The sequence below is a fragment of the Neodiprion virginianus genome, chromosome 3 (assembly GCF_021901495.1).
Source record: "Neodiprion virginianus isolate iyNeoVirg1 chromosome 3, iyNeoVirg1.1, whole genome shotgun sequence".
Taxonomy (NCBI): domain Eukaryota; kingdom Metazoa; phylum Arthropoda; class Insecta; order Hymenoptera; family Diprionidae; genus Neodiprion; species Neodiprion virginianus.
Window position 1 is genome coordinate 1558101 of NC_060879.1, and position 27378 is coordinate 1585478.

Genomic DNA, 27378 nt, shown 5'->3' on the forward strand with positions numbered 1-27378 from the left:
GAAAGATTTCGTGGTGAGAAACAGAGAGAGAGGGGGAAGTAGAGTGGATCGAGATGGCTGAACGTCGTCGTCGCGTAGCTGATGCCTCTTTCTGTTTACCGTCGTCTGCGCTGATTAAATACCCGGTTATCCCCTAACTACCGATTATGTATTGTCAACCGATAAGCTCAGGCTTTACCTTACAAGATATACAGCACGGTATGCATAGCGATTCGGTTGGTTCTCGGGAATTCTTTTTTCTCCTTCTTCCTCTGTTCTCTTCATATTTTATTTAGTTGCGTTTTTAGATATTTTGATTTTTTTATTCCGTCTAGCAATATCAGTATCGTTCGCAGTGAAACGACCTTTCATTCGTCTTCTTATCATCGATAATCCTGGTCACGAATTCTCAATGTATGTTTTCGTTCGTCGTTGTTCTTGTTTTCATTGTTATCATTGGACAAGTATGGACTTTTAATACGCTACCAAATACGAGTGCGAAAATGGAGAAACCCGGTTCATGCGGTCCAAATGTTATCTGGTTGTTGAACTATTCAAAGTTATGCAACGACGAATTAGTTATCTTCTTACTTGATATTCGCAATTTTAGTACATTGTCGGTGCATAATCGTGTCAAAGTATTTGGCGTAACCAGACGAAATTGGCAACCGTACAAGTGTAAACCGAAACGCATGTTTATGGACGCAACATCAAGTACCCGAATTAAACAAACGAACGTTTTCGACATTATTGAATTACCTATATTTTTTATCTCGGTGTTGATTCTGTACTACATATGGCTGATACCGCCAGGTTCGGAAAATTCGATTTCGCTGCAAATTCGGTACGTCATCGTGTGTACCGAGACATGAAAATCCTTCAAATTTCAGACAAATTTCTAGGCTCTACCGTTTACGAGAAACGCGTTGATGAATTTACACTTTTTTTCGATCGCATGTTTTACTTCGAATTTTCAGCACGTCTTGTCGTAGGAAACAAAATATGGACCACTACGTGTTTTGTGTAAAATGAAGTCTGATCTTTGAAAATTTTGAATCCATTTTTGGATATGTCGCAATGAAAACCAAAGACACAACGTTTCTTTTTTTTTTTTTTTTGGCTGTCGTTGACGATCTATCCGAAAATTGTCTTTTCACGAGCGTGTATCTCAACAACGAATACAGATTTTTCAGATTTTTAAACGCGAAACGAAAGATTCGTTCTTCTACTTTCGATGAAAAAAAAGTTTTCAAAAATCGGTCGACACGTTTAGATTTTATCGACGTTTCAAATTGGTCTCGTTTCTATCGGCTCATCCTGTATATTTAACATCTTACATCCAAAATCAGTTTTAATACTGTACTAAAATTTCGCAATGAAAAATGAAAGAATAATAAGTACGAAGAGAAATTTTGTTCTTCAGCCAGAATATTATATTACACATTACGGTGTACCTGCATCCATCTATACCTTTGCAACATACGTATATATATATATATATATATTCCGCAATTATTACACATATTATATTTTAATACACCGGGCACACAGCTTTTTCAACAAATTGTCTTTACGCGTATGTGTGCGTGCGCGTACTAAGCTTTTCACCGCACGCACTCACGTACAGCAATATACGTATAAATGCAAGTTTGTTTAAGATATTGATTGTAAATATTGATAATGGGATATTGCGTAAATCGCTAATGGGTTCTTCATCTTGTGTTCATCTTTTCTTTCTTTCTTTCTTTCTCTCGTTACTATTTTTTTTTTTTTTTTTTTCTTCTTTGTTTCCTTACCTTCTTTCTCTCGACTCGCGCGTGTATGCATACGTACGTACAAGGCATATAAACATACACGTGTGCGTATGAATATGTTACACACGCATGCCGGCGGTATACGATATCGTATATTACTTGTCCCGCGTAATTAGTGTGCCGCCGCCGCCGCCGCCGCCTCCGTGTTGCTTTTAAAATTTTATATTTATACAATGCACAGATATATGTATATATATATATATATATATATATATATATATATAATACTTATACGTACACCCATACATTTTACATTACCTATACGTACATTCGTAAACTCCCACCTTGCAAAGCGACGATGATATTTTCATCTTCTCTTCCTTTTCACATTTACACGTGCGTTAATATGGACCCGCGTCTATTTACACATACATAGTACATACATTCGTATACATTAACAATCGACCATCCTGCGACTGGAGAATAAAAAAGAATAAAAAAAAGAAAGATACACCCAGGTACGGTATTAGAGACGGTAATATATAGGTTTGCTTAGGGTTACGCGATATGTGGATATTATTATATTATTATATTCATATATCGACGACGAGTAGGTATTAGGCCAACGAAAAAGAAACGGTACCGGACTCACGTATGCGGTATTGAGGCGTGCGTGTGTATGCACAACGCACGTGTCGATCATTCGAAAATCTTGTAGGCCGGCATTTCATTTGGGTCATTTATTTTCGGCCATTTTCGAATGTTTCGACGCGTCTGTTGAACAGCGACTGTGTGCATTGCCACATTCCTATGTGTGTGTATATATATATATATATTGAGAAAAAATTCATCTAAAAACGAATTGAGAAAATTTGAAATTCAAGAAACGAAGCACCGCGTGGAGAATTTACCGCGTTTACACAATACGCGTGTAGGTTATATTTATTCGCGATCTAATTGCTGGGTGAAATGAAAAATGAAAAGCGTTTTGAAAAAAGAAAGAAAATGATTTTTTTCGGAAAACTTATCCAGCACGCAAACGTGTAACAATGACTTGTCTGTTAATTGTTTAAACTCGGTGATTGGAAAGTGAGTAAAAGGATTTGTTTCCATTTCATTTTTGCATTCCGCTCGTCGAATCTTCTAATTACACGTGGCATAGCAGTGAAAAAGAAACGTTCTTGTTCGAGCGACGATCTTTATTTCAAATTGTAGTTGGGCGATACAAAGATATAAAGCAAAGTAATCGAGTATGTGAAATAAAAAATTGAACCTCGAACCTGACATCGAACGTCTTGCATACCTATAGCAGATATATTTATACATCGACATGTGTTTTAACATTATCTCATACATATCTCATACCATATATACATGTATGGATATGTGCGTGCGTGTGTGTGTGTGTGTGTAATGCCATAATCTGCGAGGCAATTAGCTAAGTATAATTGATTCGGATCGGTTCGATACATGCCTATAATACAAGATGATTACTCGCGTTGCGTCGACGATATTTAATTAACGGTCGATTAGCCAGTCTGTCTGATACAAAACATACACTTGCCTACATACATTTGACAGATAAAAGTGTTGCCGTGAAAATTGTCGTACACATTGTGACAATGTCGCGCTATATAGTAAATTACATCAGATATGTGCGTTATGTAATTGTTATTTTTATTTTTTTCTTTTTCACATCTTTTCCAATTTCCGAAGAAACACCTTGTCGCACCACATCACTCATCAATTCTTTCCCGACATTTATATTCGACCCAGTGATCACGATTCGTAATACAACGATACGTTATCCTCGAATTTGATTCGCCTGGATTAAAAATTCATGTTGAATTATTGTAACTAATTTACGAGATTGAATAAATAATGATAAACGTCTCAAACGTCAGACGAAGACTCGACGTTACCAAGTCTGGCTCATCTTTGTGACGTAAATTTTTATTACGATTGACGCAAGCGATAAAAAAAATTTTTTATTCACGATTCTTCATAAATTTGAAGAAAATTTCTGAAAAATCAAAAATCAACCGAGAGCGATCCTCCACATAACGTAGAACGCTCATATTCTCAGACAACCTTTCTTTTAACCTGAACAAACTTTTTACGGGGTTGCCATGGTGGAAAATGGCAAATTATTATTTTCCGATACACCGTAATATATGTTTATATATTGTGACGAAATTCGACCATCGTTTATCGTCTTTCTCTCTCTCTCTCTCTCTTTCTCTCTCTATTATTCTCTACTTTTGTATCTACCTCTAGATATTCTCATACCGCGGCGAATAGTAATAGAGTGGTAATTTAATAAGGAAAAAACAAACTTTCGTAAATTGACTTTCTCCATGATCGGGCAAACAGGAATTTATAATTCACTAGACCGGCGGCCAGGAGTTTGTCATAATCATGTTAAAAGCATCTGGATGTATGTATGCACATACATGGACACGTCGGTTGATTATTTAACGCCGTGAATACAGATTCTTTCACGTTTCTCCATTTCTTATTTGGTTTTTTGTTTTTTTTTCTTCTTCGAATCTCATATCTTGTTTTTCTCTTCTCTCTCCCTCTCTCTCTCTCTCTCTCTTTTCATTTCTTTCCTTACGTATTCACACACACGCGTCTGTACAACGGATGATTGGAGTAGAATCTAGATTTCACATTTTCCATATACGGAAACGAATATATCGTAAGATTTTTCGACCTATCCTTTCGTCTAATTATCACGCAATAATTTATCTTCTCGATAATAATTAACTACAAGATGTCACGAAGAAGGGGGACAATCGATCGTGCGGATCAAACCGTGTACAAAAAGGAAAGGAAATGAAAAAAAAAAGAGATTAGCACGGATAGATTCTGCGGTACGCGATGGATTAAGGTTATCCGTTAATAAGCCTGTAATTACTATGAGATTAAACTTATCCGTTTGTCACTTTTAGCTCGGTAGACATTTTACACCTGAATACGTATATGTTCACACATACGTATGGCTATTATGTATAATAATGCGATAAAGCTACCCTGGATTACTTGTTTATTTTATTTTTTTTCTACTATTTCGATGATGCAGTTTATGCGAATCCCGTATTAATATAATATCGATGAATGTACGGAATCGCGCTCGTATCTCAGAAACTGTCTTTCTTTATCGGAGAATTTATTATAGTATACCTTTGTAGAGTATCTGATATATGTATATATGTATATATGGGGCATTCTACATCAAATCAGCAGCCCGTGTATCTCATCCTCTGATTTTAACCTAATTTTTTAGTACGATGTTCTAACGATTTTTTTTTCAGATTTTTTTAGCCGCCGGTGAAATTTTTTAAAAAAAGTTTGTTTTTTTTTTTCGTTTTTTTTCTTTCTACGCCTCGATCTAAATAGAACACGGAATCATGAAGATAATATAATTCTGCAATTCATTTAGTTGCGGTATGTAAAAATTAAACAAGCAAAAACAATTCCCAGAATGGAAAGACAGAACACTTGCGAAAAAAGTACCATTTTGAATCATAGAATCTGTGTGAATTATTTTTTTAAAGATTTAAAAAGATGGCGTTTTCGTCATTAGGTTTGCGATATTGTAAAAAATTTCATACAGGGGATGAAGAAAATCTGATGAAATCCCCGAGAACCTTTTGCTTCGGTATAGGAACGTCGTAATAAAAAAAAAAAAAAAATGATGAGAATCAAGGGGGACGTGGTACGTGGGCTGATAATTTGACGTGGAATGCCTCATACATTCGCACATAATACGTGTAAGAAAAAGAAGATTGCGAAGCGAAAGGAAAAATAAACTGTCAAATTATATGATTAACGGAAGCCATAGAATGACTGTAATGTGTGATATATATATAATACACATCGTATATTTTTACTGGCTGTTGCCAATAGTTAATTAAATTTTATAGATAACGGGGAAACACACGCACACATTTGTATACATGTATATTATGTATACATTCTCACGGCGAAAAATCGTCCTGTCATTTTATTAGAAATAAGTTTAAACGACAGACTGGCTGAATGAATGAGTGACGTGTCGAGAAGATCAAACAGCTCCAAGTACCCAGCAGCATGTGATGTGATATGCGCCGTGATTGAGCGGTGGATTAATAATGGATCGGATGATTCTTTGGGTGTTTTTTTTTTTTTTTTTTTTTTTCTTCACCTCAAATTCTAATCAATTATATGTTTAGCCTAGGCGCCTGCAGATTAGAGATAAAAGTTTTGGGAAAAGTCTCACAGCGAGGCTGATCTTACGCCCACGTAACTGTAAATTGAAAAAAAGTTTCCGTCATAGAGGCGGCAAAATTTTTTTCAGACATTTAATTTTAACTCTTGAAAACTAGTCGTTTCTTTGGATTATTTTTTTTTTTCATCGGTGGATACGTGTTTCTTGTCTCACGTATCACGACGAATTGGCGAAGCAATCGTTTGCTGATCGAACGAGTAATTTTTGTCATTTAAATATGACAAACGACATTGAATTTTCTACGAAGAAAATGATCGTGGAACAATTAGTTTTGATTCTCAGTATTTTCAAAATTAAGAAGACTCAAAATTTATGTTTCTAAAAGTTGTTTTACTCGGTCACGTTTTTCGCCTCGTTATTTTTTTGTATTTTATCGTATATCCGATTCCTCTTCTTATCCGTTTCGATCACCTTGCGCGATAACGCGTGAGAAAAATGCGATAATGAGATCCGAGGACGAGTCGAATTCAGTTGAAACCGTAAGAGTAGAGGGTAAAATAAATACACGCGAACCCAACGTGTGGCTACTTGACACGATAATGATATTGTATCGTTGATAGGTGTAAGTTTTTGGGGGAGAGCCATTACCTTGTTTGACTTGCGTACAACCCCATGCGTGCGGATGACGATTCTGTCGAGACTTGATACCGCCGGCTCCGATAACCGAAACGGGAGTTGATCAAATATTTGAAATTTCAGTAAATAGGGCCAATGGGACGGGACAAATATTAACCGCGTTATTACATGTCGCGTAATATCGCACAATTTGCTACTTGACAATTTTTATATTTTATTCAAATCTTCTCAAATTGAAAAATGATCAATTCCGGAGGATTTTATTCTACCGTTTCGTATGTAGAAAGTGCAAGCTCGAATATTTTTAGTGTATAAACATGAATTTTATCAAAATTGAAGAATTTTTTAACAATGAATGGATTGAATTTTTCGACCCTCGCCATTTTTGTGTTTGTTTAAAAAATATTCTGCTATTGTCCCAACCCTGGAACGGTACCTTGAATTTTTTCAAATATTTCATCCAACTGCTCAATTGTTTTATAAATATTTTAAGTGATTTCGACAAAGGACCTTTTCCTTTTAAACATTCAAAAAAGCCTATGAGGGGTCGATTTTTCTTAATTTTTTTTTCCAGTACTTTCAATTTTTTTCATCATCTGTTCAATTTTTATCTATTTTTTTGGCTCATTCGATTTTTTTTTCCATCAACTTCATAATGAATTTACCGGTCCAAAAATCTTCCATGTGAAAAATACAAGTTTTGAGAATTATTCGCGAATTTTCAGACCGTTTACACAATTTTTCACGTCGGTCAAAATAATTAAAAATGCTAAAAAAATAGAAAATAAATTTCGGTTTTCAATGGTTTGGAAAAGAAAATACAGTCTTTGAGAGTAGTTGGAAAATTTTAAAAACGGACATTTTCAAAATCAATCTCAATATTTATAAATAATTAACCAAGTGAATAAAAGATTTAAAAAAATTGGGAAGTTACAAATGTCGATGGTGAAAAAAGAGAGAGAGAGAGGAAAAATGAAAAAACATTGTCACAACTCATTTCAATATTTATTCTTCTTCTTTCCGACATAAGGAATCAATTTCGGTACATACTTAATTTTCATTACATTTGTTTACAATTTATCACAGACTCTGTAACAGGTACACATAATATATTATTATCTAGTCGTACATTATACGCGTTTTTTTCGGACAGACAGACACTCGAACAATTTTCTCGAGTGTCAAAATTGTTAATCGACGTGTTACAACGGTATCAGTCCAACACACGGACACAGGCACACACGGTCGTGTTGGTAATAATTCTGACCGCCTTACGATACGCGTATTAACCTTTGTATCGAATAATTACCTTGTGATTGAGCCTCGATTTTCATCGGGAAAAACAAGAATCATTATCAATAGCAGAGTTTAACAAACGCGTATGACCGCGACAAGGGAAATTATTGCGTAAAATATAACGATAATAATTATATCATTATCAGTTTCAGCGAGAGAGCGATGCGGTGTGAATAAATGAAAAATCAACACCTGTTAGGCGCTAAAAACGTTGAGCGTCTTTTTTCATTTTTATCGTATAATCCTTGTCGTCGTTATCGCGTTGATCTTTCTTCCCCAAAAATATGCAATATACATGTTGGATATGTAATACGAATATTGATCTGTGCTGCATATTGAAATAAGAAGAGGAAACGCGAATCGTTTTTATAATCGGTTTGAATATTTCTCTCGATACTCTCTTCAACGCACCTACCTAGAATATAATTTCCGAATATCGATCGATCGATCGTTCGTTCGATCGCCACGCGGTATAGATGCGAAATCAGCGTGATTGACACTTGAGTGACAAGATGACAGGCCGTGATTACGCCCTCGCGTTTATTTTACGGATTCTCCTTGTGTGTTGTACACACATGTACGGAACCTCGAAAGCGACAAATATAAATCGTGACTTGACATTTTTTTTTTTTTTTTTTTTTTTTACCACCAATTACCACCGATTAACCGATTTATTTGTTACCAATTATCTCAACGATGACCAATTTTCCTTCTTTCTTTCTTTCTTTCTTTCTTTCTTTCTTTTTTCCCTCTCTGTACAATCGTTTCTAGTACCTCGAAAGTTTAAGTTGAAAATTTTATCTCGTCACGTTTATAGTTGACAATGAATTTTCTCTCAATTTTTTCTATTTTTTTTTTTTACCGTAATTACAACTACCAACCAAACCTTTTATTTCGAAATTTCATTTTACCTACAATTACATCAAACTCACAACGAAATGTTGCAGCAAAAGTTTTTTTCCACTAAATTTCTACTCTTGTTGCTGTTGTTGAAATTCGTCGAGTATAACATTCGGACAAATTTTACTCTCGTAAGAAAGCGTTTGTTTAATATTGTTTTCTGCCACAGTATTAAAAATCCTCGTTTTCACGCATCATATCATCATTCATACATGCTACTCTCAAAATGTTCGATGAAACCTTGCTTTCTTTTTCTCTTTTTTTTATCTTTTTCTCTTCGGTAGTAAATAAGTAGTATTTAATCTTAAATTCTCACGCAGTGCAGACATGTATCAAAGGAGAGAGAGAGAGAGAGAGAGGCTTTTCGCAAATTAGAATTACAGTTTGCCGAAAACAATTACCCCGGTATTATCCCTCGAGTACAATTATGCCGCTTAACTGGTATCATGGCGTCTTCTGGCCCCCTTCTCCGCCCCTCTCTTCCCTCCTCTCCTCTCCGCTCCTCTTCGCCCGCCCTTCTTCACCCCCGACGAACGTCGTCCGCCGGCGTAATTAGAATCTCCCTCGACCGCTCTCGTCGGTGCCTTCGGCCTCTCCACCCCCCCCACCCCTCCCCCACCGCCGCCCTTCCCTCCTTGCCCCCCCCCCCCCCCCGCCATGCCCACGGAACCCCGGCCATTACTTTTAATAGCGTTGTTAATGAAACTAGGTGTCGCCAAATTAACCCCTCATTTCTGCAGCAGCGCTCAACGATCGCCTTTGCCTGCAGCGGCCGTTCATCGTTACGAATTATTATCCGAGATGGAATTAATCATTCTTGCAAGCTGTGGTCTCGGAAAAAAATTCACGTACTAAAAACAAAGCGAAAGAAAAAAAAAATTAATTTTCTAATATTAGATTTTTTTATACAACTGCTGCAATTATTTATAAATATTTAAAGTGATTTTGAAAAGGACCTCTTTCTTAATTCTCAAAAAATTCTCCGATACTGTATTTTATATTCTAAACATTTCAAGACCGGGCCCACGGTGAATCGATTTTATTCCATTTGTTTTTTTTAACACTTTTAATTTCTTCCATCAACTAAAACATTGTTCAATGAATTTAAAAATTCTTAAAAAATTCTGTCAATTTTTATTTTTCACTCAAAATATTTCTAGATCGTTTTCATTATGAAGTTGATGAAAGAAAGAAAGAAAAAAAAACCAATTGAATGTGCCAGAAAAATAGACAAGAATCGCTTCGTAATGGAGCCGGTCTAAAAATGTACCAAGTGAAAAATAGAAGTTTCGAGAAATATTCGGGAATTTTCAGGCCGTTCGAACAACGCTTTGGTTAACCAAACAAATGAAAAGTGTTTCAAAAAGAAGAAATGGAAAAAAAGTCGGGCCTGGTATCGAAATATTTGGAATGGAAAATACGGTTTCTTAGAATTTCAAAAAGGTCTCTTTCAAAATTACTTAAAATATTTATAAGTAATCGAGCAGTCGAATAAATAAAACAAAAAAATGTGAAAAAATTCAGGGTACCGTTTCGGATAAAATTTTAAAGAAAATCGGAAATGGCGAGCGTCGGATTCGCGTGGAATTCTCCATCTGCTTCCTTAGGCTTATCGCCAAGTTTTCAGGATGAGAACCACTGAGTTCCGCTGATTACCGCGGTAACCGCCCCCCGAGCGCCAATTAATCTTAACTTTTACGGGGCAAACACTTTTCATTAAGCCCTCCCTATATCCTCCGCCCCCTCCCTGCCCCATTCCCCATTTCCCATTCCCCTTATTCTTCACCACCGTCACTCTCACCCGCAACACTCTGACGTATTTCCTGCAACGGTATATAATATATCACGTAATAGTCGCGGGGTCCGGTATCCTCAGTTTTTCCATCATACGTCCTATATTCAAAAATATTATCCGTAGTTTAATTTTTTTTTCAAAACCTTTACGCGTCTCTGCTGCTTTTTCTTATTTTTTTTTTTTTTTGTTTTTTTATCCACTTGACGCTTTTGGTGAACTTTTTTATGGCGAAAACTGAGGGGGTAAATATTAAGGGATGCGACCGGCAAAACCTCACGCGGAATGAGAGTGGGAGAGGAGAGGAGGGGAGAGGAAAGGAAAATGGCTCCCCAGACAAGCGTTTAATCTGGCGCTAATTAACAACTCACCTCCCCCCCCCCCCCCCCCCCCCCCCCGATTCACCCCCTTATATCACGAGTCTGCACGCCTCCCCTCATCTCCTCTTTCTGCGTTCACTTTTAATGCTCGTTTTCCGTTTATACGGAGATTCATAATTACGAGTGTATACTGTATTATAGGTACATTTTTATACACGTTTGTAGAATTCACTATTCGATGTACATTAGAAAAAAAATTTTTGTTTCACATTTGCCGATTCATAAGGAGAGGAATCTTGGAAAAAAAAATGGAATAGCAAAACTAGCGAGTAATTTATGATTTTCGAAACTCCGGGTGAAGACGCAAAAAACACAAAAAAACAAAAAGAAACGAACACGAGACAAAGCTTTTATCCCGAGGAATTGTTTTTTTTTCCGATCCTTGAAGTAATTTTTTATTACCACTACGATTATCATTACTATTATTGTTATTTGTATCGTTGTCATTGGTTTAACAACGTTGGATGTAGAGAATATGACGTTTTGAAGGGTGTATGTTTGAGATTAGGATATAATACGTGGGATAGTCGGATCTTGTAATTGTATGACCCACATTGTTGGCAGATCGTTGAATCGTCGACAATGACGGATCGTCGGGCAATCGTAACGCTGTTCAATATAAAATCATACACGTACGTATATTCGTATGGGTTGATATCGCGTTATAGACGTCAAAAATCGTTTTATCCATCAATATACCCCCACATCCTGTTTACCCTCACTCAACAGTATTGATCTAAATCGTAATTGAATATGTCGTCGGTCGTCTTTGTCGAATACGCTTCGCACCGACAAATAATAATTGCATTGTTAAAAATGACTGCGACTCGTAATACAGATTTGCCGTTTACAAAAGAATCGTCAATTTACTTACGAAATCAGTTTGCAAATTTAAAAATTCGCAATAAATTACTATTATTTTACTCAAATTCACCGTCAAATACACGAATATTTTTTAAGAAATTTTTTAACAGCGCACACGTGTGTAGGATACGTTAATATACAACGCGAAAGGTATAATACAAGAACACTATAGCTGTGAATTAATGTCGTTTTAGTCACTCTGTATGTTATATATAATTTATATAATATAGAATAAAGACGACGATTCGTATCCCGGCTTACGATCGGCGAAATTAGCCAATCGATCAGAGAGAAACTGTCCTGCAATACAAAGAGATAAAAATCTCGCGTCGATCTTGTGGCGCCTATCGTACTTGCCTCGCGATGACTTTTACGGATGTATCTCTACACGTATTATACGTATTCACGTCAATTTAACAATATCTCACAAATGCGGATCAATTTGTCAAATTCGGTTTTGATTATACAATAATAAATCGGACAGACTTGTTGCGTGACACATGCCGCGTGCTATATATGTATATATAAACGTAACGTACGATCAGTCGTCTGGATGTTGATTGGTTGACAAAAAAATCATGTAACACGTGCAGCGATTATTTTCACACGCTGTTAACATACGTGTTGCAGGTTTTAATAATTATTTGGAATTTTTTTTTTTCTTTTTATTATTTTGGAAAAAAGGGAAACAGCAACGTTTTCCTTACCGAATGTCGAGAGAAGCGAAGCCTCTTGTTACGTTAATTCCATCGTATTGTTGTACCTTCCGTAGATAGGCGAGAAACTCCTGGAAGCGTTTTACCAATTTCTCAGTAAACCCTCCGAAGGTAAACCGTGACGTATAATAAAATATAGTAGAATATAATAGAAGTCTGGATTGTTGACTGGGTTGCAGGAAATATCAATTTCCCTACTCGTTATACAGAAATTATTTATTATATTGTTATCGATTGATAAAAAAAAAAAAAAAAAAAAAGGGGGGGGAAAAGCGTGAAGGAGAATAAAAAGCATATCAAAATCATAATATTAGGTATGCAGTTTATTTAAGTGGAAAAAGTATAATCCTTGTTTTCGTGGCATTGAATATTTAATTTTTCATCACGTTCTTTATCCACGGTACGAAATGATTTATCTTCGCGTAAACACCTGGCGAGTGTCTTCGACCGCAACCTTTTCCCCACGTCACGATGCCGATAAGGATTTTTCTTCCGTTTATTAACGTGGTTAAAGGACCGCCCGAGTCTCCCTGCGAAAAATCACGAAGCCTTTGTTATAATTATATTGTTAGAAAAAAAAAAAAAAATCGATGATTTTGAAACAATCTTTAATTTCGTTTTTCTCGTACAGATCGTGTGATCGAAATACGCGTTGCTCACCGTGCAAGCATCTTTGCCTCCTTCTACGCGACCGGCGCATAATTCTGATTCAGAAATCAGTCGATTGAGTCCAACTTCGGAAAACCACTCGTTGCATCGCTCGTTGGAAAATACCTGGAATAATGAAATACGAGTGAAAAAAATGTGATGATTTTCTTTTCTTTTTTTTTTCGAATACCTCGACATCGACTTGGCGCAAAACGGTGGTACGGAAATTTCGAGAGTCTTCGTTTATAAATCCCCAGCCAGTGACTGTCGCTGTTCGATTAACCAGACTTAAATCCTCGCTCGGAAGGCAAACGGGAATTATGTGCTTGTCGAACTTAACGATACGGTCAAGTTTCAGCAGAGCAATGTCGTTTCGAAATTCTATCTCTTCGTATTCCGGGTTTATCTGCAATCGCAAAACAATATTTCCCGTGTCGGCATAAATCGGCTCGTGATTGGATTTTTTGTTTTATTTTATTTATTTTTTTTTATTTTTCATCAATTCATACAGACTCACCTCTATTTTCTCGACTTTGTACTCCTCGGCTTTGAGCGGCTCTTCTTCGTTTTCCAAATCGAACTCTCCCAGGCGAATTGTTAGATCCTCGATTCGAGCTCTGTATAAACACGTTGGAAGAAATAATTACGCGTTGTCATGCAGCGATTATCGCTCGGCGAGTAAATTGCGTAATTTCGTATTTGTCTATGATTAGGATCTTCACCTCCACAAACAGCTCGCCCCAGTGACGATCCATCTGTCCGTCAAAAGCGTTCCACCGCAGGACAGAATATTCGCTCCGAGAGTCGATCTAAATATCGCTGCCTGAAACCAATTCGATCCCGTTTTTTGTCCGTCAAAGTTTGACCCGTCTATTGTAATAAAGGTACGGTAAAGTTTATTTTTTTCACACCTGCCACGGATGATCGCCAAATTTTGCATCGTGGCCGCCTATGATTCGCTTGAACCGTGAACCTTGCATCTCTGCTTTACCGCATTCTTGAATATTTCACAATTCATTCGCAATATTTGAGTCACGCTAGTGATCGTATAAAGTTTCATGCGTACGTATTCCTACGTTACCGACACTTAGCCCTTGGACAAAAACCTTCGTCGCGTGAAATGATCCGATGAGCGATAAAGGTTTATGTCTGAGAGCTGAGTGTCGGTAATGTAGAAATATGTTTCCAGAATTCTCTATATATACCTATTAAAATTGTCGGTTGAGTACGGAATCAGTGGATGGAGAGTGTACGGTAATTGTAAGATATAAAGTAAAAAGCTTATGCGGTGTATTATATTTCTCAAATGTTACACTGTGAGGAAAACTGTAATCGGTTGATGTATCGAAATAAAGTTATGTCTGTAACTCGACTTGAATTTTTTTTCATTTTCATTGGCTTACAATTACGGACCTCCACATTTCATTTTACGCAACTCACCAATTGCGGACGAAATATCGAGATCGTTTTCCGCGGACAGAACGAACTTTACCACCATAACCGTCATAAATAGCGTCACGCTAAATACAATTCTCAGAGCCATCTTTAAATACGAAAAATATAAAAAAAAAGACAACACCGATTCTTCGTCAATTCGATAATTGTTGAATTTACACCGCGATTTTATGAAGTAAGTCTTGTATCGATTGCGACACGTTTTAAACTGCATTCCCAATCTCGCTTCAAACGCTCGTCTCCTCGTTACGGAAGACTAATTTTCGTTTGAGTAGATTTTAACGATTTCCTGTTTTCAAATGCAGATTTATCTGTGAAATTCAATTACGAGCTCGACAACAGAAGAGAATACCTCCGACTTCTCGTATCTTAGCTTATGGCTCCTGATAAGTATGACATCATTTCTACTAAATAAAAATATTCTTAACATTAATAATAATAATAATGATGATAATAATAATAATTTATTTATTCATTTAACGTCATGTACGGTTGTGATGAAAGTTGCGTACACGTCAAAAGCATACAGTTTTGCATGTAAAATAATACTATTTACTCTTCACGCAAGTCATATTAGAATATCGGTATTTTTGTGACGAATCGTGCCTCGCGTACAGTCGTCATTAACACGATTAAAAATTAACGATCCAGTCAGCCTCTGATATTATAAATCTTCGAAAAACTGCCAAGGATAAAAAATTCTCATCAACATCCGCACACGCGGGATAAAATTGCGTATAATATCAGTCACTCGAGTTCACAGTTTCACATTTAATTGTCGAATAATGGATTTTCTCGATAAATCCGGTCACTTCAACTCATCACTTTGTCTATCCAGGGGACGAATTTTTGTATATTCGTGTAAACGCCGGGCAAATGCTCCCTTCCGCATCCGATTCCCCACGATACAAGACCGATTAGAACGTGTCGTCCTTCAACCGACATCGTCAAAGGACCTCCGGAGTCTCCCTGCAGGTAAAAAATTAAACGAGGTTCCGTTTGTTTTGAATATTCATTACTTCCCACTTTCCCAGTCTCCTGCGATTTGTCATGTTCATAATTTTTACCTGACACGAGTCCCGGCCTCCCTCCTTGTAACCGGCGCACAAAAATACGTCATGGATCGTTTCTCTTCTTCCCGCGGCTCTGAACCACCTTTGGCATCTCTCGTTCGGAATAACCTGGTTGGAATGCAAAATTTCGTTCATTCGTTTTTTCGACAAAGTCGTTTAGACCTTTTTAATTCCATCCTCGATAATTGATGTTCGAGGCTTTTTCAATGTTGGAAAAATCACCTCGACGTCGACTTCCTGGAGAACGGTGGGCGCCGAGCTCTGACCGTGTCTTGTTCGCCCCCAACCAGCAACGGTGGCGGTTCTGCCAGCGAGTTTGAGATTTCTGGCCGGCAGGCAAACCGGGACAATGTGTTGCTTGAAAGTGACGGTTCTAGAGAGTTTTACCAGGGCAACGTCGTTCCGAAAATCGGTTGGCGAGTACTGCGGATGAACCTGCGAATGTGGTCGAATTTTTTATTTAATTTGAAAATTGATCATTTATCGCCGTACGGAATTGGAATTATCTTGAGGAATGGTTAATTTTGATCAATCACCTCTTTTCTCTCTATGTTGTACTCTTCGTGAAGCAATCGTTCGCCCGTATCTCTCACGTCCCACTCGCCGAGACGAACTTTTAAATTGTTATTCGGAGAACTGCGGGTTGAAAAGAGGAAGGATTTTTTAAATCTTGAATTAATTCTTTTTTTTACTCCTAAGATATTAATCTTTCAAGCGATACTCACGTCGCCACGCAGTGAGCAGCTGTAACGACCCATTTGTTGTTCAGCAAAGCTCCACCGCAGGATAATTTTTTTGACAAAAAACCGGACTTTATTATGGCCGCCTAAACGTTGAAGAATATCAGACATTTAGTTAAGTCTGTGCTGTAGCAGTTGATTCTAAATTTTTTCACTTATATACCTACTCGAAAATAGTGATAAGAATAATTAGCATGACGTGAGTTATTAAATTGCGCTGTGTTATAATGCTGAAGGAAATTTGAAAATGCTTGGAAAAGAGAGCGACTCGATACGAAATTAAATCACGAATGAAATTGTAATAAATAAATTGACCAACCAATCAATTGGTGGGAAATATATTTCTCACCTGCCAAGGGTGGCTACCAAAACTCGAACTGTGTCCACCGACGATTCGATTGCTCCTTGTGTACAATTCTCCGCAGCCTGAAAGAAGGGTATACAAGTATTTTTAAATTGTTCACAGAACGATAGGTTGACAAGCGACAAGAACATCCCCCAAAGCTCACAGTTTCATTCGTCGAGTCGTCGAGTCTTTTTAAATAGAAGAAATATTCATTCGCGTCACCGTGTCACGCAACACATGCCCAGGGTTTTGTAATCGAAACGTGAAAGCGAAATAGCGCAACTGAGTCGAGATTCGGTATGTTTTTAACGTATCATTCGGAATTTGTTTACCCTGTTGCGTAACGCGGTGATTTTAAGATCCGAGAAGAAAAATAGAAAACAGCCGTATATGCAGCGTGCTGTGGAGAAAAGAAGCTTTTTAGAAAATTTTGGATCATTTTTCAAATTCGAAAAACAAAAAGTCTCTTCGTCATTTTTGCAATCTTCGTCAGTTGTGTTATTAACTGTAAAGAAGTAACGACGAATGTTCAATATTACTTTGAACCGCATCCTGCGGTAACTTGATTAAAAATTTTCCCGTTCATCGTCTCGTTCCAGCAGAAATTACCAATCTCGAAAGAAAAAGCCGTGCAGATTTTGCTAAATTATACGTGCAAATTTAGCCTTTTAGATTCCGCCCCTCTTCTTTCCATATTACAGAATAATAGATAGGTGTTTAAATATGTGCTTTAATACGTGTAGACAGATGCGTGATTTCATCGTGCAGCCAACGTCGTTCCGTAATCAGTGCTGCGGTTGTTTATTTTTTCGTATCTCTTATCGTTATTGAAAGTCAAAAATTTTCGTCTCCACGTCTGTTTCTCTCTCTCTCTCTCTCTCTGTTACATCCGTTGCAAATTATCGCAAAAACAAAAAAAAAAAGAACAAAAAATGAACAAAAACTTTAAAAAATACAATCGTCCTGTTTCTCTCGATCACAGCAGCAATGAATCGTCAAAAAAATCTTGAATCCAGTCCGGGTCTCGGTCCCTTCGTTTTTTTTTTTTTTTTTTTTTATTTTTTTTTTTTATTTTACCCCGATAACCGTGCGAGTCAGCTGCGTCCACCGGATACTCGGCCTCGTCGGGAGGCGGATAAACCTCGTGGTAATCGTCGGACGGATAATCCACCGGCTGGTAAGACGGCGCCGTATTTTGGGGACGGCCGACGACGACGACGTCGTTCGGTCGGTCGTGCAGATCCCAGTGCTGCGTCGGGTAGCTTATTCCAGGCTTCGTCGCAACGACGTGGGGAATAATTCCGCCGACGCCCGACGAGGGGTAGTCGTAAGGCTTTTCACCACCGAATTGCGGATTCCCGTCGTGATGCTGCTGCACCGGCGGACGGTGCAGATGGATAACGCTCGTGTAACTCGGCTTCGGACGACCCGACGATGCCGTCGACGGCCTCGTGTTATAGACGGCGACGTCGTCCTCGAGGTACGGTCGCTGGTGTCCGAGGTTTAACGTAAATGCTAGAATTTTTCGCTCGTCATTTCGTCTTTTTTTTTTTTTTTTTACCCTCCCTCCACGTTTACTCTCTTTTTGACTAATTTTTTTTTTCAATCCCAGTTTCAAGTTATCTTTGCTTAACCCTGTCAGTCACACATTTTTCAACTCAATAATTTGGCCTGAATTTGGGTCTTTGGGGTCGTTGATCACCGATCCGAAGTCGGAATTTGATCATTTCTAAATGCAGGATGGCCGATCCAATATGGCGGATGTAAAATAGAACTATCCGCTTGTTACTCGAGGGTTTTTCGGGGTCAATGATAATTTTTAAATCCAAGATGGTGGATGTAAAATCTAAAATTTCGAGCTGGGACGCTGAGCATCCCACTGTGACTGAAAGCGTTAACGATCGATCGTAAAACTATACGTGCAATTGCGGGGCTTTAAACTTTGATAGTTGTGAAATTTAATCTCAACTATTTTTTTTTTTTTTTACACACTTTGTTCCGATTAGTTTTTTTGTTGTCGGTAAAATTTATGCGTAAATGAATTCCGCACGAATCGTCTGGGGCAGATTTTTTTCTAGAGCTTATCAGTTTGCCGAAAACATCCGATAGGTACTCAGTATCGTTTATATGATTAACAGCTGATAAACTTTTAATAATGATTCGGCAAGAAATTTTTTTGATCGTTATTCAAAATCTAACGTTTGACGATTTATAGGGGAATACATTTAAGAACAAAAAGAGCTGTTTTTCATCGGATTCGGACAATGAACATGGTTTTGAGATTCAAAAAAAAAAATGAATAAATAAATAAATGAACAATGTGTAAAATAATGTGATTTCTCTGTTGGCTGTTGAAATTCAGCATTGCAAAATGTTTTCACAAATCATAAGAAATTTTTTAATTAGGTGTGACGTGATCAGCTTCAGTGACACTTATAAAACCTTTGTTTTATCACTTTCGTTCTTAGTCTCACAATTTTTTTCACCTGACTGTGCTCGTCGTATACTCTTAATCGTATAGAACACTAGATTGTAAAGAAAAAATAGTTACACATACTATATATTAGGATTTTCGATAGAGTCGTTGAGAAATAATTGAATCTTGCAAACAAAGTGGAGTCTTTTTTTGAGTAAACAAAAAAAAAACGGAAAAAGATAATTGAAAACAATTTTCAATCAACACCATTTAAAATTTGAGTTGAATTTTTTTTTTTTTCGAGGAAGAAACTAATAATAACGGACAATACACAATTTCTTACGGCAATTGGATAGAACGACGAGATAACGAGTTGTGTGAAGCTATAAAAGAGTAGGAGTAGGATAATAATAATTGTCGTAGAATTGGGCAACGGCGTATATAAACCATAAATCGTCGGCTGGATGCCCCGAATGAGAGAAAATTGCGCTCGGCCTGGCAGAGTGACAAGTGTGGGTACGACGACAGTCACACGAGGATGATGAGAGAAACGTTGCGAAATTTTGCGGATGCGAAAACGACGATGCGTAGGTATTAAGGTAGAAAACGCCGCGTCGTTCCGGCTGCAACGTTTACGTCTTCTCTCTTTTTCTCTCTTTTGTCGATTTTTTCTTTCATTCGTACAAAAGAAATAAACCAAAAAAAAAAAAAAAAACTCTCAGGCAACAACATTAGGACAGTGATTATGATTGCGATTATATTTGAGCGGCAAGCTACGCCTGAAGAAAATTATTTTTCCGTATAATTCGAATCGCCCTGTAATCTCGTATGGTTTTATTACGCTTGCTTATTTGTTTTTTAGTTTTTTAAACTTACTGGCGTTTTGCAAAAGGCCGACGCTGGGCTGAGGATCCTTTTCCGGTATGTCGTCGTCGTCGACGCAGCAACTCCATATCAGACCGCCTGAGCAAAGATCGACGGGTCTTCCGCCCCCCAAAACGCAGCTTATGCTCAAACCGCAGTCAAATTTTGTACCCTTGTACTTGCATGTCTGCGGAATCACTGGAAAAAAAAATGATAAAATTTCTCTAAAAATTTGAGTGCTTGATAGATCGTGATTTGAAGCATTGAAAAATCGAAGGGAATTATATTCTTACCAATCTCAACAGGGTACGACACAGAAAGACAAATAGTTTGCAACGTCGCGTTGTAGCAAATAAGAAGAACTTTGAAACATTTATCCTGAAAGTCTCGGTGAGCGAGTTCTCCGCATGTACGTAGGTAGGTATGCACCACGTACCTTCTCAACTATCCGCGATACATCGCGAGTATAATTCTGCGCTCTGTTTCCCATCCTAACTGACAATGAACAAGCTAAGCAAGCAAGCAAGCAAGGCAAGTGAGTAAAATAAGCGAACGAGTTTTGTTCATCGAGGATTTTTGTTCGCCCTTGTTATTCTTCCCTTATTATTCTTCCGCTACCTTTTGCTACTTCATTTGATGACGATGACACGGGCGCATACATGTATACACGTTTCTGTGTGTATATAATATGTGTGTGTGTGTGTGTGTGCGTATACATACAGCACGGATGTGATTACACATTTGTGTATTAGAGTATTAACCACTTTCGTTCCGAATCGGAGTTTCGTAAGTGAAATTTATAATGCGATGTTCTTATATGGATGCGTGTAAGTGCGCGCGTGTGTATGGGAGGCACTGTCCGAAGAACGTGAAAGTTCAACTGCAATGCCGACACGTCCACCTCTCGCTATGCCTCAATTTCTTCCGTCTCTGATATATTTATTATCTTTATTTTTGGCTATCCGGTATACATCGGTCGATTTTTATCACGCGCGTTGAACGATTCATTTTAGAACGGTGAAACTTTTCGTTACATTATCCGATACATGTATATCTGCTGTAAAAGCAGCTCGGCAAATCTATGAAAAAAAAAAAATAGTAGAAGAAAAAGAGAACCGAAGAAATAAGAGAACGACGTTAAAGTCTTAATGGTGTGAGAAATGACAGAATGAAGGATCTTGTACGGTTGGGGTAAAGATGAAAAGAATCCGTAAAGTAAGCAAGAATACATTCAGACCACTCAATCTTCGCGACGGAAGTAAATGGATGAGAATTTCCTGTCAACATTTGATCTCAGACCGAGGAATGAGGGCACGGTCACAGTTCCGGAAGCGAAGGGCCTCGGGTGACTGAACTCACGGAAACCGTGCACGTCGTCGTCATCCGTGTCTCACAAAGAAGGTATCCCAGGTCGATCTTTCCGATTCGATTTTCTTTGCAGTATGTTAAAGTGGACTAAAAACTAAACGACCCATATTTTTTCTTATCTGCCATTAAACACTTTAAGGGGGTGAAACCATCCTCCAAAGTAGGGCACGTCAAGGGTCGATTTGCCAGATTCACCCACGAGAACGTAATATTTTTCAACCGATTCAACTGGAAAAAAGTTTTCTCAATTGAAAAAAGAAATGCCAAATCGCCCCTTGACGTGCCTTACTTTAAACGGTGGTTCCACCCCCTTAAAGTGTTTAATGACGGACAAAAAAAAAAAAAAAATAATACGAGTCTCTTAGGTTTCGGTCCGCTGCAACGTATTGCAAAATGAGATGAAATCGGAGAGATCGACCCGGGACACCTTCCCTGTACCTACATACGTGAGTAATTATCTCGGAGTATCGTAATTTCGAAGTGATAACCGTGTTCGTACTTCTCCCGAGCATGTCCATGATGCTGTTCTGAACGGTGGAGCTCTGACCCCTGGGATCCTCGTACGAGGAGGTATAATTCCGTCGTTTCCTGAGGGCCTCGACGAGGAGAACGCCCTGTTCCTGACTGGTCAGCTTCCTGCGTCTTCCCTGACGCTCGGAAGACGTGGACATAGACGAGGTGTCCTTGCCAGCGGCGATCCTGAGCTCCTCGAGTATTTCGGCGGGGTCGACCTCCGGTCGAAGTTCCTGCAGCGACTGGCCTTGACCCGGATCGCCGTAATTTTTATCGGGAAAGTTGTCGGCCGGTCGGCCGTTGCTCGTCCACGAGAAAGTGTTTGTGTTTTTGGCGTCGCCCCGCTCGACGATGTTCTTCAGGGTCGTTTCTATCGCTCGGTTTTCACGCACGAACTGCACCACGGCCGTCGGGCTCTTCTTAGCTGTTCTCAGTCGGTTCAGCAGATCCTCGCCGCTTCCGCTGCTCGCGTACCTTTCCATGTCGTAAAAATCGTGCCGATGCCCAACGACCGAAGCGAGCAGCGCCGTCGCCACGGCCGTGAAGAACAAACCGTTGATCATCCTGACCCACATATCTATCCCTATGTCCGTAATTCCTCGCTTCTTTTCGAATACCGGATTACCTATCTTTCTTTTTTCCTCAGGCGGATCCGTGCTCCAGGTTCACCGTTTCCATGTTCAACCCTCGTTATCTTCTCAGTGTCTATTTTTTTCTCCCCCCGGTTCGTCGCCTTGTTTTCTTTCGAGTATCACCGCGTTACCGACTAGATCAGGATACTTGCCTCGGTTTTAAACGCGGTTTCGTTCAAACACGACCAACTGACGCCGTTGCACTCTCGGAATTTCACTTCACTGCGGTATGGTAACGAAGACCCGGTCATTGTGAGGAAAGTATTTCGGAACTGGACTCTGAGGACTCTGTTCTTCTTATTCTTCTTCCTTGTTACGTTTCCAATTTTTATCCACCACCCCGGAACCAATATCTCGATAAAAAATCAACGAAAATGAAAACAAACAGCGTACTTTTGGATCGCTCGAGTCCCAGTCGCTTCTTCGGCGAACTAGGCCGACTCCAAGACGCCTTTCGGGTCTTTGACGAAACGGCTTTCGCACGTGGACTGAACGACGCTGCTCCGATACCGCGAAGAGAAGTCGACGTTGGTCGCACTGTTGGGACTCCTCGTCTTTGCCGCCTGCTTTCACCGCACATTGCACCAGCTTTCCCGAACCTTTCGGCTGCGAATTTCCCCTCCTACTTCCCAAAATACAACTTCCGACTTCTCTCGCTTGTTGTCCAAAGTTTTACAAATATTTTTGCAAAAAAAAACAAAAAAAAAAAATTGTATTTTTTTCATTCACTTATAGGCTAATATTTAGCGATGAAATTTTTCCAATTAGGTGTATACGTACACATAGTTTTGGAAGGTTACCTCTTTGTTCGAAAAATTTCACCGATCACTCGGCGCGGAAAAATTCATTACAAGCGGTTTATTACCTGGTTCGAAAATCGCAGTGCGGAGAAAGAGAAAATTCGCCTCTGTATACGTATATCTGCATATAATACAGCCCGTGCGGCGACCTAAATTTTCATCGCCAATTTCACCGAAACGGTTTTCAATGCGCGCTGGTATATCTATACACAGTAGCGGTTAATAGCGTTAATTATCCGAGTTTAACGCGGCTACGCCTAGGCGCCAGCTGGGAAACCTTCGTTGACAAGTCCCAAAAGTGAGAAATAAGAAAGGAAGAAATGAAGGAATGTAAGTATAACAAGAAAGGAAAGGAGGAAAGAAAGCGGCGTCGTTGCAGGTCGGTTACAATCAACGTTCGAACTTCTTCTTTTCTTTATTTCACTTCTTTACTTTTTTTTTTTTTTTTCTTACTCTCGTTTAATCGTTTCATTTTAATCAACGGGCCAACACGGCAGCATCATGCCAGAAGTTGATATCCGAAACGAGAAACGACGGTGAAATTATACGTGAGAAATTGGCGAATTCCTCAGCATCTTTTTTATCGCCGTGTAACGATTTATACGTTTTTATTGCTGTTGCTGCTGCTGCTGTTGTTGTTGTTGTTGTTGGTGTCGTCGTCGTCGCAACTTTCATTCGCCAAGTGCAAAACTGCGCAAAACTCAGGCCTTGTAGTATCACAATGGTGTTTTGTCGCACGTGGCGGAGAAAGTGCAGCCGTGACAACTTTGTGGTATTATAACCTACGTGTGGCAGAAAAATCGTCAGAAAAAATTCGCGAAATCGTGTTGCAATTAAGTTGTTTTTTTTTTTCTTTTTTACCTCCTACTTTTCTCTCCTCTGATACCTGATGATCCTCTCTCTCTCTCTCTCTCTCTCTCCTGCCTGAATTTCTCCAATTATTGATAAAACCAGAGCGAACCAACCAACGATGATATTGTATACAGTAAAGAAATTTGCATTCGCGAAAGTGGCTATTGCGCAACAAGATCATATTAGAAAAAGGTAAGAGAAACAAACTGCCGGTCAAAAATTCTACCCTCGGGTAATGATTTGTCGTTTTTTGCGTGCTCCTCGAAAATTGCCATCTATAGATGAAAAATGATTTGACCATCGTGTAGAGTGGAAAATTCTACATCATCGAATTATGTAGATACTTGTATGTCGGAAATGGAGTCGGATTAACATGTTAAGAAAAAAGAAATTCCACGCATCGACGGCATTTTCGAAATTTTGATGAAATAATTTATTTTTTCTTAATTTGCTAATTCGACTCCGTTCCCGACATACAAGTATCTACATAGTTCGATGATGTAGAATTTTCATCTCCATACGATGGCCTAATCAGTTTTCAGTTATCGATAGCAGTTATTGAGGAAAAATACAGCTCAAAAATGACTTCAGATTTGAGTTACTTGGGGTCGAAAATTCCTGCCTACAAAGATGCAGTCGCATCTAGAGTATTTTGAATTCAGACTTATTTCGACTCGACTACAACCAGGATAAATGTACTTGAAGCCGGTAAAACACGCCACCCAGTGTCGATGACGCCTTTCTCTTTCACCCGGACATAACGCATCTCCGGTTCAGCGCTATTTTTACAATTAAAAAAGATGGAGGAGGAGGGGAAACCTCGAAGACGTACACTAACACCGACACATCGGCATACTCACGTCCAAGCTCGTCGAAGAATCTCATCTGCCCGTTTGAATTGGGCGACGATCCGATCGTGTTCGACGATATCGATGAGCCCTTGTCTCCTTCCGGCAAATCTGCGGGGAAAAAAATAGAATTGTAGATTGGTTATAAGGACCGGTAAACTTGAACTTCCGCTTGTGAAGATCGTAACACGCGATCGTTCGCCGATGGAACAAAAGTAACGAAAGTATATTTCTCTATGAGTTACCCGAACCGTAACGACATGTTAATTTCTCTCACGGATCCTTTCTCCTTCGTATTATTATAAACTCTGCACAAGAGATCCGGGAATAGATTTCTCACGCTGAATCGATACACTATCTCATTATTTTTCATCTTCTCGTATCTTCTCTTTTCTTCTCATTTCATTTTCTAACTCAATTCTGACGCTTATTCGTTCTTCGGTTTATGAACGATGAATCTTTGCATAAGAATTTAGTCGAAATTATCACTAGCAAAGGAGGGGGGACTTACCGAAAATCGAAAGATATTTGTCGTTATTCCTGTAACTCGCGACATGAGACGACAAGGATAGGAGAATAAAAAAGCCGGGAGTGAGCCGCAAACTCATTGTTTCGTTTGTAATTCTTCCGGGCTTATTTACTAAATGCACTTCTGCGTTCAGTCCTTGATCATTGTTATTACTTTTTCTCGCACTCTCAATGAATTTTTTTTTTTTTTCACTGTTATTGTTATTTTACTCAATCACAAACAATACAATTTTTAAAATTTTCCGTTACGTTTAATTTTTTTTCCAAACGAAAAATTTGAATCTCGTTTGGTCATTTGGCTTAAGACATTTTTCGTTGTAAATTTTTTTTTAAATTCAACTCAACACAGATCAGTCAATATTCCATCGACGCATTTTCAATTTATCTGGGAATATTGTTTGTCTCGCGTTTGATAGAACGTTGAAATTTTCACGAAATCCTCGAATCTTGTCATGATTTTCGGTAATGAAATGGTTGAAAATAATTTTACGGTAATAAAACTTGTCCCGATAACGTTCACTTCGGACACCGTGTATAACGCGTAAACAGGCCGGGATAAAAAACCACACGCATGAAATCAAAGTACGTACGAGTAAGACTTGTTCGGTACAGTCCGGTGTAAAATTAGGACACGAAACCAGGCCACGGAAACAAGTGGAACGCCTTTTAATGTTCGTAGTATTTGACTCGGCCGGTCTATGTCGAGTCGCGTCGCGTTATTAGTGAAAGTTAAGGAGAGTAACAGAGGTGACAAAAACTTTCGAGTTTGGCTGTACGCGATGTCAAAGACGAGAATAATGTCTTATCATTTTTTCACAGGCGGTTCGTTTTACAAGCCTCGTTCACCGTTACCGAGAAATTCCTCATTCGTACAATCTTGCGGAGCTATAAGTTTTCAATTATAATTCAAGCATCTCCTTGTCCGCGTTTTTTTTACCTCCGCGAAAAAAAAAAAAGAAAAATTTATCCCTATACTCCACGATTAGTTTGGGCTTCGGTCGTTGCACCAAACTGCAAGCTCCAGCCGTTCCTGAGAGTACTCGACGCAGCTTTACGCTCTCTTAACGTCGGCAAACTAGAGCTGCACGCAGCTGCATCATATATCGCATTTCAATGGTGACCAGAAACCAGGGAAGTACTTGGGGAGAAAATATTAAAAGACAGAAAAGTAGAATGAGACAAAAAGGTAAATAAATAAATAAACAAATAACGGACGTAGCAGAACAGAAAGAAAACACCGATCAACCGGTATATTTTCTCTTCTTAGGGCGACACTTTGCTTTATTTTATTTACGTATCAGGTTTTTCATCTCTTATTCACACCGACGCATCGGGAATTCGATCGGCGCGTTGCTGCTGCACGCACGGATAAACCAATAGCCGGGACCACGGTCTATGCACTAAAAAGGCCAAGGGCGCTTTCACCGACGATATTACAACGATCAGCTGATACGGCTCCGTGTAATCCAAGCTCCTATCGTGCGTTAGAAACGGAAACGCGGACGGGACCGAACTTTTATGATTATTGTTTGTACTCTTCTTCCTTTTTTCCCGCCTCGATCGTTTAATTATTCTTCACGGTTTTAGAACCTAGCTCTCTTGAACCATAGTCGAGGTTCCATAACTTGTTGCACGTAACTCGTATATTTTATTCATATCGCTTTTACTCTCCGTGTCTATGCGCAGAATTTTAACAAAAACCAACGAACCGACGATTTTTTATTATTGCTTTTGAGTCAGCCACTGAACGGGAATGTTTAATTTC

The 27378-nt window shown here is 38.7% G+C and overlaps 2 protein-coding genes across 3 annotated transcripts; both read right to left on the bottom strand.

Moving 5' to 3' along the window:
- Positions 1-12884: 12884 nt before the first annotated feature.
- On the bottom strand, positions 12885-14721 carry LOC124300916 (vitamin K-dependent protein C-like). The gene is made up of 6 exons (XM_046755412.1): positions 14619-14721; positions 13899-14048; positions 13696-13793; positions 13369-13584; positions 13191-13304; positions 12885-13060 (listed from the first exon to the last, which is right to left on the bottom strand). Exons 1-6 carry the CDS (start codon positions 14719-14721, stop codon positions 12902-12904), a joined length of 840 nt encoding a protein of 279 aa, XP_046611368.1. The 3' UTR covers positions 12885-12901.
- A 360-nt stretch (positions 14722-15081) lies between these two features.
- On the bottom strand, positions 15082-27365 carry LOC124300245 (serine proteinase stubble-like). 2 transcript variants are annotated; one of them, XM_046754115.1, is made up of 9 exons: positions 25597-27365; positions 25098-25196; positions 20085-20270; positions 16796-16872; positions 16432-16532; positions 16243-16342; positions 15929-16141; positions 15701-15814; positions 15089-15602 (listed from the first exon to the last, which is right to left on the bottom strand). In XM_046754115.1, the coding sequence occupies exons 1-9, from the start codon at positions 25691-25693 to the stop codon at positions 15447-15449; spliced, it is 1143 nt and encodes a 380-aa protein (XP_046610071.1). In that variant the 5' UTR covers positions 25694-27365; the 3' UTR covers positions 15089-15446. The 2 variants fall into 2 exon arrangements, with proteins under 2 accessions (XP_046610070.1, XP_046610071.1); XM_046754114.1 differs by lacking the exons at positions 25098-25196; positions 25597-27365 and adding an exon at positions 21940-23116 and having other exon boundaries at positions 15082-15602.
- Between the last annotated feature and the right edge of the window lie 13 nt (positions 27366-27378).